The 19,576-nt window shown below is 38.1% G+C and overlaps 1 protein-coding gene across 1 annotated transcript in view; it reads left to right on the top strand.

Annotated features, from left to right (window-relative positions):
* Window positions 1-19,576, top strand: part of ZDBF2 (zinc finger DBF-type containing 2) — a 46,081-nt gene that overhangs the window by 7,794 nt on the left and 18,711 nt on the right. Inside the window, exons 4-5 of the mRNA XM_065928928.1 lie at window positions 102-406; window positions 524-4,278. Of these exons, the coding sequence (XP_065785000.1) occupies window positions 102-406; window positions 524-4,278 (4,060 nt within the window). The remainder of the gene's footprint in view (window positions 1-101; window positions 407-523; window positions 4,279-19,576) is intronic.

Here is a 19,576-nt window from a genome sequence, read left to right as displayed (position 1 = left end):
CTGGTATTACTTTTCATTTAGTGACTGGTCATCTTTCCATAGCTATTAAAGAAATAAACCAAAAAGAAGAACATGTAAATTTAACAGATAAGAAGAATGAGTTAAAAGTTTCTGAAACAAGCTTGGATATTGATGTCCCTCTTCAATCAGTAACTCATAAACCGGAAGTGATTGTGAAAGAACTAGGGCTTCAAGAAGAAAAGCATGCTAAGTTAAAAGGTCAAAGTGCTGAATATAGTGATTCTGAAATAAGTTTAGATTCTGATTATTCAATGACTGGACCTCAAATAACTGTTAAAGAAATAAGTGTTCAGAAAGAAGAACGTGTTGTTCTAGAGGACAAGAGTGATAAATGTAGTAGTTCTGAAATAATTTTGGACTCTGGTGTCCCTCTTCAGTCAATGAATGAAAAACCTCAAACGACTGTTTTGAAGGAGGACCATGTTGACCCAGAAGATGAAAGTACTGGACCCAGAGGCTTTGAGAAAAAACTGAATACTAGTAACTCTCTTCATTCAGTCATTGACCAACCTCAGCTAGCCCTTTTGAAGGAAAAACATGTTCATTTGGAAGATACAAACAATGAATCTAGTGATGGTAAAGTAGATTTTGATTCTGCTGACCCTCTTCAGCCATTGACCGAACAATTTCAGGAAGTGGTTGAAGAAACAAACGTGCAGAAAGAAGAGGATATGAGTTTGAAGAATGAGGTTGATGAACCTGATGATTATAAATTAATACATAATTCTGATGTTTCTCTTCCATCTGTGTCCAGTCAACCTAAAGTGGCTGTTAAACGAATAAACCTCAAGAATGAAAATCATGTGTACTTGAAAGATAAGAACAGGCAAGATGGTGGTTGTTTTGCAGTGAGTTTGAATTCTGATCTCATGGATCAGTCAGCAGTTGATCATCCTCAGATAAGTATTTTGGAGCAGAAGCATACTGAACTAGAAGATAAGCACAATCAATCTTGTAGTTCTGAAGTAAGTTTTAATTCTGTTGACCCCCATCAATCAGTGGCCAACCGGCTTAGACAAACTGTTAAAGAAGTAAGCTCTTGGAGGGATGAAGTTGACGTGGAAGATAAGAGAGATGAACGTAAGCATTTTGAAATTGTATCTGACTCTGATGCCCGTTTTCAGTCAGTGGCTGGGCAAACTGAAGTTGTTAAGAAGGTAAACCTTCTGAAGGAGCGTGTTGACTTGGAAGATAAGGTTGTCAAACCTAGTGATTCAAAAATAAATTTTGTTTCTGATGAACCTCTTCAATCTGTGGCTAATGAAGTTCAAGAGGCTGTTACAGAAATGAATCTTCTGAGGGACGGACCTGTTTGTCTGAGTGCTAAGAGCTATGAACCTAATAATTCTGAAATCATTTTTGTTTCAAATACCCCTCTCCAATCAGTGGTTGAGCCACACCATGATTTGGAAGAGGAACAGGTCAATTTGGAAGATAAAAGCAATGACCCTTGTGGTCTTAAGATAAATTTTGTTTCTGAATGTCCTCTTCAGTCAGTGACTGGCCAGCATAAAAAAAAAGCTGTTAAAGAAATAGGTCTTTGGGAGGAAGACCATATTTACCTGGAAGATAAGAGATACAAACTAGGTGATTTTGAAGTAAGTTATGATTCTAATGTTGACTTTGTAGCTGGTCATTCTACTGTGGCTGTCAAAGAAATAAACTTGCAAGAGGAGGATCAGAATGACCTAGAAAGTAAGAACTGTGAACTTAGTGTTTCTGAAATAAAATGTGATTCTGGTGTTCATCTTCAGTTAGGAGTTGACCAACCTCAAGTGGTTTGCAAAGAAATAAATCTTCAGATGCAAAAGCATCTTGGCATGGAAGAAGAGGTTAGTGAATCTAGGGATTCTGAAATAATGTGTGATTCTGATGTTCCTCTTCAAATAGTAATAAACGAACTTGAAGAGTCAGACAGAGAAACAGATAAGATGCTGTTTGTGAACCTGACAGCAAGTGATAATGACTGTGAAATGATTTCAGATTCTGAAACCCCCTTTCAGCCAGCGATTGATTCACCTCAAAGGACTGTCAAAGAAATCAGCTGTATAAATGCAGAAAGTTTTGACCTAGATGAGAACTGTGACTCTTGTGATTCTGAACTAAAATATGTTTGTGAAGCCTCTCCTCAATCAGTGACAAACCATTCCAAAAAGGTCTTCAAAGTAGTAAAGCAAAAGCAAGACTATATTATTCTGGAAGAGACAAGCTGTGAGCCTTATGTTTCTGAACTGAGTTTTCAAATTGATTCCTCTCATCAGTCCATGACTTACCAGTCGCAAGAATCTGAAAAGAAAAAGGCAAAATATAGTGACTCCAAAGATAAGAGCTGTCAATCTAGTGGTCCGAAAAGAAACTTTGAATGGGAGGAGACTTCTCAGCCAGTAACTCAGCAACAGCAGAAGGTTGACAAAGGAGTCAGCCTTTGGAAAGATGTAGAAAATACTGGCCTAAAAGATAAGAGCTGTGAATCTGGTGTTTCTGCAATGGATTTCAGTGCATCTCCTGGATTGGTGATCCATCAAGTGCCTGATCAAGAAAACCTTCTGAAGTTAAAACATACTGATCTAGAAAGTATGATCTGTGAACCTTGTGGTTCTGGGGTGAATTTTCAGTGTGATCCTTCTCTCCAGTCTGGCAATGACCGGCCTCAAGAAGCTGTTAATAAGATCAACCTATTTAAGAAGATGTCTTTTGACCAGAGAGAAACAAACCATAATAATTCCCATTCAGACTCTGTTCCCATGGTTGATTCTATAAGGAACTTGGAAAAAGCAAAGGAGGTCATAGAAGATGATCTTCATGAACTACTTCCTGAAGACTTGTTTCCCGTCCCTCCTTCATTTGCGGGGAAAACGTGGTCTCAGATAATGAAAGAAGATGAAGTGCAAATGAGTGCTCTTGTGAAGGAATTTAAGAAAGGTCATTTGTACTGTTACTTTGTTAGCGACTGTGAGATGAGAAAAATAAAAAAAAATTTGTTGAATGAAGAAAAAAAGATGACCTGGACTGACCTCAATCAGGACACCACATCAATTCAAGTTCTCTCAGATTGTGATGATAATGTGGGTGGTATTTCAGATATTAATGACTTTTCAGTGGTTTTAGATAAACCTAATCATTATCCTTCAACAGAGAGGAATCATGAACAAACATGGCGAGAAGCCTCTCAAGGCCAGGCTATAAAAGTGAGCCATGGAACTCAAACCAATCTCACAAGTCACCCAGGGGCAAAAAGAAGAATTAGTGGACAAGAGAAAGACTCTCCAGTAAGGAAGCATTTACTTTTACAAAACGACGGGAAATCAAGAGAGAAAGCTAAAAAAAATGAAAATCCCGAATCAGGTATTAGTGTTTTGAAGCCTTTGCAAGCAAATACCTTAATTTATATTCTTTCTTCAAATGTTAAGTTGAAGAAAGGTGAATCCAACAGCTTCTCTAAAAGGAAGCATGGTAGTAGAAATAATTGGAATATTAACATACAGTACAGATTTAACCAGAGTTCCTTTAATTGTTATGACCCATTGAATAAGCAGATTGTAATCGATCCTTCTCTGAACATAGAAGTACCAGGGTCTGACAGGAATAATTGTGTTGAAATGCATGTTAGCCACTTAAATTCTAATGCAGAAGATAATGATCCTTATGTACCAAGCTCTGCTTCAGTACCTTTCGTGACAGTGTCAGTAGGACATGAACTAAAGACACAGGAGGCCAGTGAATCTTCTGTGTTTCCAGAAAAATCCAAGGTTTTTAGTTCTAGTGAAATTTCGAAAGAATGTAATTTCCAGTCAACTTTTTCAAGTCGTGATGTTGCCAAAACTTCATCGAAATCATTTAGAAAAAGGTTTTTGAAAAGTAAAAGCAAAAATCAGAGAAGGAAGGCTAATAATAAGCCAGATTTTCCCAAAAAGGGTTGTAGATCAGTTATTCCCCAGCAAAATACCAGAACTGCTTCAGAAAAACGGTCGATTTGGATTCAGAGCAAACTAAGTGATATAATTAAAAAGTATATTCCAAAATACTCTGTTTTTTTGCGTCACAAATATCAGTGCAGGAGCACTTTCGTTAGGATGCATGTTAAGAAGAAAAAACCTGATGTTAGTAGGTTAAAGAAGGTGAAGAAACCAGCTAATATGCTCTCAAACTCCTCAGTTCTGTCGGCAGGAGCTGAAAAGCAGTCACGAGCTATAGCAAGCTCTTCTCCTAAGCAACCTGTGCAGACATCTTCCAGCGTTGCACGAAGTAAGAAGAATGGTAATAAAAAACACCCTAGAAGACAACAGAGAAAGCGTTATAGACCTATTAGAACATACGATTTGAGAAGTTTGTTTTCTGGTGTACCATATTCAGATAGAATGAAGACGCGATTCTCTAACAAGTTATGAGGTAATGAAGTAAACTAGAGGTGTTTCTGTTAAGGGCTGGTTGAAGATTCAGTGATTCAATGCTTCAGTTGAAAATATATTTGGGACCAGTGTGCTACCTAGTGTATATAGCTTCCCTAACTTTGGTGAAAAAAATGAACCTTCAACTATTTTGCTATAGCCTTATTTTTCAGGACTTTTAATATTCATTTAAAAATTTTTATTTTAATTGAAGGCTAATTACTCTACAATATTGTGGTGGTTTTGCCATACATTGACATGAATCAGCCATGGGTGTACATGTGTTCCCCATCCTGACCCACCCTCCCACCTCCCTCCCCATCCCATCCCTCTGGGTCATCCCACTGCACCAGCCCTGAGCACCCTGCCTCATGCATCGAACCTGGACTGGCGATCTATTTCACACATGTTAATATGCATGTTTCAGTGCTATTCTCGTGAGTCATCCCACTCTCGCCTTCCCCCACAGAGTCCAACAGTCTTTTCTTTATATCTGTATCTCTTTTGCTGTCTCGCATATAGGTTCATCGTTACCATCTTTCTAAATTTCATATATATGTGTTAATATACTATATTGGTGTTTTTCTTTCTGACTTACTTTGCTCTGTATAATATGCTCCAGTTTCATCCACCTCATTAGAACTGATTCAAATGCATTCTTTTAAATAGCTGAGTAATATTCCATTGGGTATATGTACCACAGCTTTCTTCTCCATTCAGCTGCCAATGGACATCTAGGTTGCTTCCATGTCCTGGCTATTGTAAACAGTGCTGCGATGAACATTGGGGTACACGTGTCTCTTTCAATTCTGGTTTCCTCGGTGTGTATGCACAGCAGTGGGATTGCTGGGTCGTATGGCAATTCTATTTCCAGCTTTTTTTTTAGAGAATCTCTACACTATTCTCCATAGTGGTTGTACTAGTTTTCAATCCCACCAACATTTAATATTCATTTAAAGTTAGCGTTAGGGTCTTTTTTTTTCAAAATTTAAAAATGCCCTATGTCCCTTTGCTGTGGAAGATCTTCATCTTAATTTATATTACATAATTTAGCACAATATATATACCATTTTATACCTTCAATCATGTCCCATTTATTTTTTATGATTATGTCTCATGTCAGCAACTTACAATGTTGCAAGAATGAATATGGCAAACACAAAATGCTATCTTATTTTTTACTTTAAAAAAATTGGAACAGATGAATATGTAGTTATTTTCTGTGTGTTTCAAAGTAGTATTGTCAATATCATATTCTAACTGGGTAATTAAAAAGAAGAAGTTCTAATAGATTATCTCAGCTTTTGATTAGGATTAACCTAAATAATTACACATAAAATACAATTTATGTTTCTTTCAAAAACGTTACAGAGAATGAGATTTCATTAACTTTGATCCAGTTTTTAAAAAACTGCCTGGTGATTTAAATACATAACAGACTCCTTCTGTTTCGTTTAAACTGTATCTGCAGGCCTTCAACTTTCTTCATTTAGACACATCCATATTGTATATATACAACCTCTGTAGGTTTTTCTTTAGCATTACTAGATCTTAAGGGGAAAATGATCTTGCTACTGTGATTATGCTTTTCTACCAGCTTCCCTGGTGACTCAGATGGTAAAAAAATCTGCCTGCAATGCAGGAGACCCAGGCTTGATCCCTGGGTGGGAAAGATTCCCCAGAGAAGGAAAACAATCCAGTACTCTTTCCTGGAGTATTCCATGGAGAGAGAAGCCTGGCAGGCTGTAGTCAATGGGGTTGCAAGAGTTGAACACAACTTAGCAACTAAACCACTACCACCAATAAAACTGATAACCTAAGTGGAGTCCCGTTTTGCAAGTGAAAAGCTGTATTTGTACATTGGTTTGGCCTGCCTTCAACTTGCTAACTGATTTTAGTAGTTCAGATGAAAGATGTCAAGATATGCAGTTTAGATCTGACATACTCAAAAAATCTTCAGGTCTTTTATTCAGGGACACTGGTTGTGCTGGTACAGATTCATTCATTATCCTACTAAGTCAAGGAAACTGGATCCTTTTCTGTCATTGATGCTAAAAGGGAAACATGAATTTCAGCTTCTATATTGTATAAACCATATTTAACTGAAACTTGATCAGTGTACCATGATTTCAGAAGTAAAAATGTGTTACTTCAGAATTAAGTACAGTGTAACAGTTGGTTTCTAAATGTAGCTTTATTTCAGGGGCCATTATTTAGCCTGTGGATATGTTATGGTGTTACATTGTATTGTATTAATAATTTCTTTCAGTTCTGTTCAGTTGCTCAGTCCTGTCTGACTCTTGGCGACCCCATGGACTGTAGCACGCCAGGCTGTCCTGCCCATCACCAACCCCTGGAGCTTACTCAAACTCATGTCCTTCGAGTCGGTGATGCCATTCAGCAATCTCATCCTCTGTCGTCTCCTCCTCGCCTTCAGTCTTTCCCGGCATCAGAGTCTTTTCCAATGAGTCAGTTCTTCCCATCTGGTGGCCAGAGTATTGGAGCTTCAGCTTTAACATCAGCCCTTCCAGTGGATACTCAGGACTGATTTCCTTTAGGATGAACTGGTTGGATCTCCTTGCTGTCCAAGAGACTCATGAGAGTCTTCTCCAGGACCACAGTTCAAAAGCATCAACTCTTCGGTGCTCAGCTTTCTTTGTAGTCCAACTGTCACATCCATACATGCCCACTGGAAAAACCATAGCTTTGACTAGACAGACCTTTGTTGGCAAAGTAATATCTCCGCTTTTTAATATGCTATCTAGGTTGGTCATAACTTTTTTCCAAGGAGCAAGCATCTTTTAATTTCATGGCTGCAGTCACCATCTGCAGTGATTTTGCAGCCCCCCCCAAAATAAAGTCAGCCACTATTTCCACTGTTTCCCCAACTATTTGCCAAGAAGTGATGGGACCAGATGCCATGATCTTAGTTTTCTGAATATTGAGCTTTAAGCCAACTTTTTCACTCTCCTCTTTCACTTTCATCAACAGGCTCTTTAGTTCTTCTTCACTTTCTGCCATAAGGGTGGTGTCATCTGGATATCTGAGGCTATTGGTATTTCTTCCAGCAGTCTTAATTCCAGCTCGTGCTTCATCCAGCCTGGCATTTTGCATGATGTACTCTGCATACTAGTTAAATAAGCAGGGTGACAATATACAGCCTTGATATATTCTTTTCCCAATTTGGAATCAGTCTGTTGTTCTATGTCCAGTTCTAACTGTTGCTTCTAGACCAGCATACTGATTTCTCAGGGGGCAGGTCAGGTGGTCTGGTATTCCCATCTCTTTCAGAAATTTCCACAGTTTGCAGTGATCCACACAGTCCAAGGCTTTGGCATAGTCAATAAATCAGAAGTAGATGTTTTTCTGGAACTCTCTTGCTTTTTCTATGATCCAACAGATGTTGCCAATTTGATCTCTGGTTCCTCTGCCTTTTCTAAATTCAGCTTGAACATGTGGAAGTTCACGATTCACATGCTGTTGAAACCTGGCTTGGAGAATTTTGAGCATTACTTTGCTAGCATGTGAGATGAGTGCAGTTGTGTGGTAGTTTGAACATTCTAGCATTGGCTTTCTTTGGGATTGGAATGAAAACTGACATTTTCGAGTCCTGTGGCCACTGCTGAGTTTTCCAAATAATTTCTTTACCTATAAATTTAAAACAGTAATTAAGTTTAAAAATGGACAAATGTTTATATTTTTAGTTGCAGAGCAACTTCAACTTACCCTATATTCAAATACTTTAATTTCTTTCCTTAAAATATCACTCTCAGCTGCTAATTTGGAATAATCCTGCAATTTTAATTTAGAAAGAAAACTGTCCTACTGATTAGGAAGTAAATAAGCAATTAAATTCATACAAATATTCTACTTGTGGTTATTGGTGTCTTTTTTCCCTATGAAGTAGACATGTAATTCCCTTGAGTACTGTTCATAGGCATTTTGCAAGCTTTTAGTGTCAGTTTAAAAGCAAGAGATCATATGGAAAAAAATGTACCATGTAATTGTGATACATCATATCTACTGTGTTTACATCATGCAGAGAGGAAAGTTCTTATAATTCAGCTGATGAAAAACTTAAAGAAAATTTACTACTATTTTCACATTGGAAACTCTTCTAAGTATTTTTTTTTTAGAAGAAAAGGTTTATATCTAAAATTTAAAGTATAAAATAGTCCTGATGATTTTAAAAAGCATTTTAAAATGTTTACTAAGTTCCTGTAGTCAGTTATTTTAGACAGGCTTGAAAACTTGAAATTGTAAATGTTATAATTTAAATTAAATAAGTAGTGAATAACTTTCAAAGTTTGGTAGGATACAAGAGTGCCTCTTTGTCAAAATTTGCCAAAATTTATTTGGGCTTACTTTACATATTAGATAAAAATTGGATTTTTTTTGTGTGTGTGTATTCAAGTATGCATTAAATTCTTTTAATAGTAAAAAATCAAATGATAGCCATAGTGAATATTTTATTATTCTTGTCCTTGCCCAGTATCTTGCATAAATATTTATTATAATTATTCCAAATTGTGTAGTATGTAGACAATGTGTAAAGTGTGTTTTGGATTTGTGTGTTTAAATTTTTGTGTAACTCAGGCTCAGTGACAGTGATTTTGCTAAAGAGAAACTATATTTAAATATTCAAATGATTATATATTTCCTTGTAAAACTAATGTGAAGAGTAATGTATTTTTTATAATGCAATTTAAAGAGTAAATTTGTTTTCAAAGTTATGATAAAATTTATCAAATATTGAAATTTGCCTCTATTTTCTCTTCATGTTAGGAACTTTATGTGGGAATACTTAAGGAATGATAGAATAAGGAAAACAAGTTCATTTTATAAATTGTCATACAGATATTATAGGGAAATATAAATGTTGATGCTGGTGAGAAAATAGTTCAACCAAAGATATGTAGGTTATATTCGATGAAGTAGTTATTTCAAAGGATTAAAATTAAACAACTTTTTCTTTGTCTGGTGGAGTGGTGGGTTGGCAGTTTTTCACTCTGTATACCTGTATGGAAAGAGTCAGCGAACAGGCTGAGCTCAGGAGGCGCTGCCTATGTTGTTATTTGACCCCAACTGGAGGAGGAGTTGGTGCCCCTGATACCATAGCGCATGTTTTAGAGAATGAGCAAAGGTGGAGGAGTGTGCGTGTCTATGTCAGTGCCTCTGGCCTCACCAGTACTGGCTTCTAGAGTTTTGGTCCAGGATTATATTTCTCTCCTATATAAGAGAGACTCTTATGTAAGTCTTATATATGTCTCATATAAGAGACTTCTTATATAAAAACATTGGTAAAGTAAAAATGTCATTGGAAGCCAGTTTTCAATAAAGGACTTTTATGTGTTGAAAAAATGTGGAAAATGTGAAAAATCATGTAATTAAAAAATTCAGGAGATTACCCATCAAAATGTAGATGAAAGGAAGATGAAAGGTTGAGGAAGAGTCTCAACATTTCCTTATACTTCATTGAGACCGCAAATATTAGGGAAATAACAGTATATTTATGAAAGGTTGAGGAAGAGTCTCAACATTTCCTTATACTTCATTGAGACCGCAAATATTAGGGAAATAACAGTATATTTAATGAGTTTCATGTGTTCTTATAGTTGATTGTACATATTTAAAAAGTTCTCCCAAAGTCTTTTAAATTATTTACCTTGATTGAGGAGTTGATATTTGTCATCAGGAGACCAGTGTTTTATTTTTATTTATTTATTTTTTTAAGACCAGTGTTTTAAATTATTTACCTTGATTTGGATGAGCTACAGTTTGATGCTGAATCTTTAAAGTATGAACTTGTACTTTTCTCTATGTTTACCATTTATTACATGCATATTGTTTTTTTCTACTTGCATTTTACTTTCTGAATTTTTAAGCTGGACATGTGTATGTACGTGTTGAGCCCTCGCTAAGTACCAGACATTGTTCTAGACTTTTGACCTGTGTTGTCTCATTTTATCTTCAAAAGACCCTTTTGAGTTAGGAACTGTAATTGTGACTAAATAGCCGATGAGAAAATTAAGGCATTGAGCTTCAGTTTGAAGATTAAAGATGAGTTGTTTCCTATAATCAAATGAGGATTACACGTAATCCCCATTCCCTTCCTCATCCCCAATTTCAGGCCACCCCTAATCTATTGTCTGTCTTTATATAGTTTAGCTTTTTCTGGACTTTTTATATAAATGGCATCATATAATATGTTGTGTTTTGTGTCTGACTTTTTTTCATTTCCTGTAATGTTTTTTTAAGGCTTATTCATATAGCATGTAACAGTATTCTTTTTTAAGTTGCTGAGTAGTATTAATAATTAATTTTTGATAAATCTGGTAACAGAACACTGGTCTTCTGATGACAAATATGGTGAAAGCTATCAGGTATGAGGTTAGATGTTCCTTTATGCCTTGTATACATTTTATCCTCAATTACTACCCCAAATCCACAACCAACTGGATATCTGCCTCTGTGAGTGCTGTTATTCCATACTTTAATGCTTTATGTTTCCTCTGTTTTTGGCTCACTTTCTTTACTGCCCTTCTTGGCATTCTTATCATTGTGCTTCGTGAATTCTCAATTTCAGTATCAACACATTACTTTCATTATGAATTGCTTGCAAATAACTAAACTGAGAATCATATCCAAGTTGCCCATTTTTCTAATCTTGCATGTACAATAAAGCCAGGAAGTGCTGACGATGGTACCGGTCATAGTGAAAGTTCTTGTTTAAAATGACTGTCCTTCAGGGACTTCCCTACCGGTCCGATGGTTAAGACTTCATGCTTCCACTAGAGGGGGTCTGGGTTTGATTCCCTAGTCAGGGAACTAAGTTTCTGCTTGTCGGTTGGTGCAGCCAAAAAAAATTTACTCTCCTACATAACCACAGTGTACCTCATCAAAATCAGGAAACCAGCGTTGATATGATTATTACCCGCTACTCCACCGGCCTCGCTTGGAGTTTACAGATTGCTCCAACGCATCCTCTATAGGTCCAGGATTTAGTTCAGGATCACACATTGTCATGATTCTAGTTTCCCTCAATATGGAACAGGTCCTCAGCCTTTCTGTGTATTTTATAACTTGACATTTTGAAGTGTACAAACGAGTTTCTTTGTGGAACGTCCCTTAGTTTGAGTTTGTGTGGGGTTTCTTGATGATGCTTTTTCTGTGGGGGGTGGGGCGGGGCAGAAATTCTGTGGACTTCTCAGTGTATCATAACAAAAGTCGTGTGATGTCAACTTGAATAAATGTGATGATTGAAGATATCTAATTTTTGTTCTTATTTTAGAGTAAAAGAGTTTAATAATCTGAAATGGGGGCTCTTACGTAGAGTAAATTATCAACAAATAGTTACATTTTTTTCACAGCTCAGCCTGGAGGCAACTGTGACTGTGAATATTTTATCTGTTACATTTATCATCTAACTGATCATAGATAAGGCAGTTACTTATTCATATATTTAACAAATATTACTTAGGCCCCTACTATGTGCCTAGACCTGTGGTGGGTGCCCAGGATCCAAACATCAATTAAACAGGTCTCTAGTTGATCACTTTCATTACTGATATGAATGAAAGACAATTTCTGTAGTGGTAAGTCTGTGGAATTGCAACATAATTCTTAAGCTTTCAAAAGATCATTAAAAAACCTTGTGTTAGATCTAGATAGTGCTCTTTGGCATTAAAGAATTCCCCGACTTTCTACATTGAGGCCCATTGCAAAGCATTTCTCATGATTATCTTGGGAAGATTGTTTTTCTATGTTTGCATTGTTATGAATAGTCTCTCTTGTGTTGGTTTGATGCCCTAGGATGAAGTGTTACTTATATAGATTTACTTAGTTACCCATCTTATCACAGCACAAAAATGACTTCCTAAGGAAAAGTTTGTATCTTCATCAGATGTTTATTTGAAGAGATTCTAATTGAAGTATAAGATGATTTACAATATTATGTTAATGTATAGCATATTGATTATCTTTGCAGATTATATTTCATTATAGGTTATTAAAGGTAATGAGTATAATTCCCTGTGCTACATGGTATGTTCCTGGAACCTATCTATTTTATTATATATAAGTTTGTATTTGTTAATCCCATACACCTAATTTATCCCTCCCCATTTTCCTCTCCCCTTTGGTAACAATAAGCTTTAAAAAAAAAATCTATGAGTCTGCTTCTCTTTTGATACATATATTTGTATTATTTTTTAGATTCCACATATATGATATCACATAGTATTTGTTGTTTCAGGCTCTGTTTATTTCCCCTCTGATATTTATGATTTCTTTCCTTCTGCTAACTTTGGGTTTTATTTGTTCTTTTTTTTCCTAGTTCTTTTTGGTTTAAGGTTAAGTTGTTTGTTTGGTGGGGGGGTCTTCTCAACCCAGATGGATGGCGTGTTTCTCCCTCACCTGGCCATCTCTTGCCTCCTCTGCAGGACTCAGCCCATATACTTTGAAATCTAGATCTTGTTTATTTCTCCCAGTTACTTTTTAATTTTCAAAACTTTGATGTGGTGCATGAATCTTTTTTTTTTCCCCAATTTTGAAAGTTAAGTAGAAGGTCCTGAGGATGAAGAGGGGTGAATTCACTGAGGGGTATACACTTGAAGTGGCAGCATCCTTTTTTTTCTTTACAATTTGTTTGAAAAAAATATACATTTTTAACAATATATAAATTATATATTAAAATTCAAACACATAGCATTGGAATTCAGGAAGAGTTAGTCTTGTCACTTTCTGAGCAATTTTTGACTTGTTGTTATGAATAAGAGGTTCTTTTCCTTCCCTCTTTGAATTTTGTTACAAAGTCCTCTCTAATAACTTGCCATTGAAGGATCCTATGAGTGGGTGTGTGCGTGTGCATGTGTGTGTGTTCATATGTGTGTTTTTTCTTAACTAGGAGAGGTAGGAGAGAGGGAAAACCTCTTATATGGGAGAAAATTGTGACATAGAGAGGTTAGATCTATTATTATCAATAATCAATAAATGTTGAAGGAGCATTGTATTTCTCAGCAGCTAAGTGCCTGTTCTGCATCCTGACCAGAGGCTTCTGGGGACACTGGTGTTTGGGTAGTAGTTTTTCTTCAGGCTGGTTATTTGGCGCCACAGGACACCTTCACCCCTTACAACTACAATGCTATGAGGGAAAGAGCTGTGGTTATCAAAATACTTATGGCTGATTCATGTCAATGTATGACAAAAACCACTACAATACTGTAAAGTAATTAGTCTCCCACTAATAAAAATAAATGAAAAAAAATACTTATCTCTAGAATATCAACTATCTAGAAGCCATTTATCAGATTTACTTATTGATGTTCAAGACAGAGATGTTGAGTAATTTTCTTTACAAAAAGCAAAATGAAAGCAAAACTTTTAGAAATTAAAGATAAGAGAAAAAATAAATTTCCTTGTTTGTTGTAGAAAAACTTGAAGCTAAGGACAAACAAAATCATCCAGAAATAACAGTTTTGGTATTTTGGTGTATATTTTTCCAGATATATTTTAATAAGATGATCCTATAAATAGTGTACAGAGGATTGTTTTGTGACTAGTTTTCTTGTCACTCAGTTCAGTTCAGTTGCTCAGTTGTGTCCAACTCTTTGTGAACCCATGGACCGCAGCAAGCCAGGCCTCCCTGTCCATCACCAACTCCTGGAGTTTACTCAAACTCATGTCCATTGAGTCGGCTGGATGCCATCCAACCATCTCGCCCTCTATCGTCCCCTTCTCCTCCTGCCTTCAATCTTTCCCAGCATCAGGGTCTTTTCAAATGAGTCAGCTCTTCGCAAGTGGCCAAAGTATTGGAGTTTCAGCTTCAACATCAGTCGTTGGGTCTCCTTGCAGTCCAAGGGATTCTCAAGAGTCTTCTCCAACACCAGAGTTCAAAAGCACCAATTCTTCGGTGCTCAGCTTTCTCTATAGTCCAACTCTCACATCCATACATGACGACTGGAAAATAGTCACTCGCCTCTAAATACATTGTGATCATCTTTTCTTGCCACATTTGTGAACAAGGTACTTTTTTTTTTTTAGGCCTCGCTGCGCAGCATGCAGGATCTTAGTCCCCTGACAGGGACTGAACCCGTGCCCTTGCATTAGGAGCATGGAGTCTTAACCACTAGACCATCAGGGAAGTCCCTGAACAACATTTCTTTTTAATGGTCTTGCTGTACTCCATTGCATGAATGGTCACACGTTTATTTAAATAATTCTAGCTATATTAGATGGTTTTCAGTTTATTTTTTGCAAATATGTAAAAACTCTGCAACTACGATTCCTGTGGATAAAGATTTTGAATATTCATGATAATTTTCTTGAGATAAATTCCTAGAAATAAAACTGTTGGAACACAGCCTACGTGCATTTTTAATAAGTGCTTTTCCTAATGTAGACAAACTGGTTTTATAATTAGTTGCTCTACCAAAAAGTGCAGCAGAGATTTAACATATGGCTTTTTCTTAAATTGTTCCATAATAAAAAGCTGAGGCTAACTTTTGTGCTATCATATTGTGAAAGGCAATTCTACTGAGGATAGAAGAACAATATAATACAGATTATTCCTGGCAGTCTGTCTGTTACACCGTCTCTCTAACCCCATAGAATGTAAGTTCCATGAAGAGAAGGATTTTTTTTCTGGTGTCTTTAATACTGTATTTCCAATGCCTGTATCTAGCACAGAGTAGGCATTCAATAAATAATTGTTGAAAAAATAAATTAATGACTCTGGACTTTTTGGGTTTCCCTGATAGCTCAGTTGGTAAAGAATCTGCCTGCAGTGCAGGAGACCCTGGTTTGATTCCTGGATCGGGAAGATCCACTGGAGAAGGGATAGGCTACCCACGCCAGTATTCTTGGGCTTCCCTTGTGGCTCAGCTGGTAAAGAATCTGCCTGCAATGTGGGAGACCTGGATTCGATCCCTGGGTTAGGAAGATCCCCTGGAGAAAGGAAAGACTACCCTCTCCAGTATTCTGGCCTGGAGGAGAAGGAAATGGCAACCTACTCCAGTATTCTTGCCTGGAAAAGTCCATGGACAGAGGAGCCTGGCGGGCTCCAGTCCATGGGGTTACATGAATGAGCATGTATGCACGAAGGTGGAGAGAGATGGGTTGGTAGCAGTAAAGTGGTAGAACTAAAAAAAAAAAAAAAAGAGGATTCCACAGTTCATGGGGTCACAAAAAGTCGGACACGACCAAATGACTTTCACTCGCTGGACTTTTATAGGTACATATTGAAGCCATTAACAAGTGCTTAAACTGCATGGTGTTAAGTAGAGGCCCATTGGCAGGGTAATGGTGAGGTAGGAAATGTAAATTATCTTTATTTAATTGGTAAGAAAAATTTAATTATTGCATATATTCCAAGAAAAAACATAATAGAGTTAGAAATGAAACTAGAGACTTATTGTGAAACATTCCTGTCAAATAAAAATACCTGTGAAATAGGGAGGGAGCGAGAGTAGGCAGAAAAATTCTTCAGATGTAGTACATGTCTGATAGCGATGAAAGGAGAAGGAAGAAAGAAAGAGGGTTGGGTGGGGAGAGTCACAGACCGGTACAGTCTGATAAAGTCTTGGCCAGCCAGAAGGGAGCTCCAGTGACCCATGGAAGAATTCCACATGGTAGCAATGGCTCGGTGGTTGGCTGAGGGTTGTCCAAGAGACTCATGGGCTAAGCTCAAATACTTAGCGGATCCTGAAGATTCTGCCGCTAGAGATGATAAGTTAACTGCACTCCTGATTGCTGACCGGTGAGTTCCTCTTAGAGTCAGGAGGTGTATCTCCTTGGTTATCATAATCCTTACCTTGAGCTGTGCAAATCCTCCTTTTCATGCACATTTTTGAGAACACCTTCATCAAGGTTTATTGTGGACTCTTTGCCTTTAAGCTTATACCTTATTAAACCGTGTCACTGCTCTTTCAGACTCATTTCTGTTTGGATGGTACTGTGTGTATTATGACCAGTGAATGCCATGGTCATGAGCTCATTACTGTACTTCCTTTGCTGTGAGGTAGGTTGGATGCTATGTTATGTGTGGTTTTATGGTTGCAGATTCATCCCTCTAAGCCCTCAGATCAGGGATCTTGGCAGGAAAAGTGGAGGCAGAAAAGACATTCCCTTTACTTGAAAGAAGTATCTATTCTTGAGAGAACCAATACTGGCTTTTCAAGGACATAGGGGGTCCAGAGTAGTCAACTGGCCACCAAGTGGTTGTTAATAGTTAGTTTCTTTAAGAAATAGTGCCCAATCATGGGTTCAACATTGGTCTCTATTGTTGGCAGTTTAGACACTCAGAGATAGCAGTACCTCAATTGGCCTTGGTAAGTAAAAGTTCTTGCTCTTGGACCCACGTGCAGCGTCTATCCCTGACGTGGTGGTTACTCTATTTGTATGCCCATCTTTCCAGTTCTCAACAGATTAATGATGCAAGCTATCTAATCTCACCATTTAATCTACACTGTTGCTATTGCCTGCATGCTTTCTGGTGGACGTTAACATTTGACATAAAAGTTTTTACACTCTGTACCCATCACCATCTGTCCATCCACTTGCCTCTACTCCAGAACTCTTTTCTCCAGTCACTCAGAATTTTCCTCTTAACCCCTTGACCAGCCTATCAGGCCATTCTTTTTTTTTAAAAAGTTATTTATTTGGCTGTGCCAGTCTTTCACTGTGACATGCAAACCCTGAGTCTTGGCATGTGAGATCTATTTCCCTGACTAGGGATGGAACCTTAACCCCCTGCACTGGGAGCTTGGAGTCTTAGCCATTGGACTGCCAGGGACGTCCCTATCAGGCCATTCTTTACTGCTTATGATTTTGTGTATATTCTCACCTTGGACCATTTCTTCTTCCACACAAGTGAGTGAGCAGGTGTGCCAGGTGAGGCTCCTGTCATGGTAAAGATTTTTTTTCCTCACCACTGTCTTTCAGAGTCACCCCTGGATGGGACGTCATGCAGCTTCCATTTCTGTTCAGCTCTCACCAATATTCAGAGCCAATCCATCTGTGAAGCTAGCTCAGGTTTCCTCCTCTTGATTCAGCTGTTCATGTGGGACCCTCCATATCACCATGAGGGGCAAGCTATGGAGGAACTGGTGCAACCAAGGAAGGCAAGTAGGAGTCTGGACTACTTTCCCGTGCAGCTCACACATGCCCTCTTGTCTTGCATAAGCTTGGTCTCAGGCCTATCTTTTCAATCTCCTGCTCTTGCTGGGCAGTTATGTGCCTGGTCTTTACCATTTCAGGGATCCTTTATCACCACTGCTATCTCTGAGCCTCTCTGGCTCTCCTATGGTCAGCCCTAATCTGCAGAGATGGACCACACTGAGCTTCTTAGTGAAACTGGTGCATTTCCTCTCCCTACTGCATTTCCTTTTTTTTGTATTTCTTTTTCTTAGGTCTTATGGCTTAATTTCTACATTATTATGCAAGTCCAAACCAAATCAATTTTTTTACCTACATTAAAAACTCTACCTTAATGCACCCCACCAAGAGATATCAAACAGTGAGTCACAGACATGGGGCTCAGATTCAAGACTGAAGAAGCTAAGCTGGTAATATTGAAGAGAAACAGAGGGTTAGAGGAATCTAGGAAAGGTCAGAATCCAAAGGCAAGCAAGCTCTTGACTATAAGTCAGGGAGCATTGTTACCTCTGTAAGCGCCCCAGCACTCAGAGAGCAGAAATAGGTCAGGGGGCTCCTGTGTAGGGTCAGAAGGTTTGCTTAAAATCCTGGCTCAGAAAGGAATACCTCCATAGCTAGGGGCAAGTAATTAAATCTTTCTCAGGCTCATATTTCTCATATTAAGTAGGGATAATAACACACCTTTGTAGGTCATTGTGAAGATTAAGTGAGTAAATGAGTTCTAAGTGCTCCCTACTGCATTTCTGATGGCCTTTGTGAATGGCGTGTCCTCCCGGTTCTCCTGTGGAATATTATTCTCTGGTTGTCTTCTGGCCCCACATATATATGCTTTCCAGCATGTTCAATTCCCTGAGGCTTTAAATGACTTTTTCCATGGCTTTCCAGGGCAACTCATGCATTTAAATTTACTTAGCATGGCTCATTGCTTTTTCCAGGTGTTTAAAGTCACCCTACCAGTGAGTTTCTGTCATCTCTTTGGGTCCTTGCCAGGGTGCTAAATCTTGTGTTCAGAAACAGTGTCTCTTAAGTCAGTAAACTCTTGATTGTACGGGAATTGATCAAGCACACTCAAAAATCCAGTCCTTTGATTTCTGTATATCCTAGCTAATCCTTGCTAGTCCTTTAGGGTATAATCTCTTCTTCCGTTATTATTTCCAACATGTTTCCAGGGATTTTACCCTAGTTATTGATCAGATGGATGAGGAGGTGGAAACAGCTTCTGAGATGAGGTGTTGGTTGACACGCAGAGGGAGACATCTCCGTAGTGTCTTTCTCAAAGGAGAGGCGCTCACTCAGAAGGGAGCCTCATGGAGGAAATGCTAAGTGTTCATAGGGAGGGACGGTAGTCTGTGACGGCTTACAGAGCCGAAGTCTTATGGGAGAATTCATTCTTATTCCATATTTTAAAGTCCTGTATTTTCTAGCCAGAGCCTTGATCTTAGTAAGACAGACTTGCCTTGGCTGAGTATTCAATAGTCTTTGAAGATTGGCTATCCTAAATTTGCTCCACAGCTCTGTCTGTTCTCTAATTGTGGGAGATACATCTCTTTGGAAGCTGTCTTTTGTCTCACATGCTTAGTTTTAAAATAAGTGGCTTCAGTTTCTCATTGCCGCTGAACATCCTACAGTAATAACCAGACAGTTCCATTGTCCTGGTTCCATGCGGGTGTATGGTTCACCCGCTAATGCCTGAATTAATGCACTGGCCAGAGAAGTCTCCTGCATCAGAACACTCTCCTGGGTCACCACTGGTAAAAGTTTAGTGAATAGGCACCACCTTTTGCTGGGAACTATCCATGACACTGGGGCGTAGGGTCCTCATTTGCAGCTGGGCAGTGAGTAACCTAATCCTGAAAGTCCCTTTTGCTATCCATTGTTTTGGACCATTCTCAGGATCAACTGAGTTTGAATCCTCTGGGAAGAAGATGTCAAGTCCAAGCTGGTAGTGAAAGTGATGGGAGTGATTCTGAGATAGAAATAGCAACGGGCAGGTAAGAAGAGGGAGAAGGGAGATG

The sequence above is a fragment of the Muntiacus reevesi genome, chromosome 3, assembly GCF_963930625.1.
Source record: "Muntiacus reevesi chromosome 3, mMunRee1.1, whole genome shotgun sequence".
Lineage (NCBI taxonomy): Eukaryota > Metazoa > Chordata > Mammalia > Artiodactyla > Cervidae > Muntiacus > Muntiacus reevesi.
Note: the sequence above shows the minus strand (reverse complement) of the source record. Positions and strands in the feature narration are given on the sequence as shown.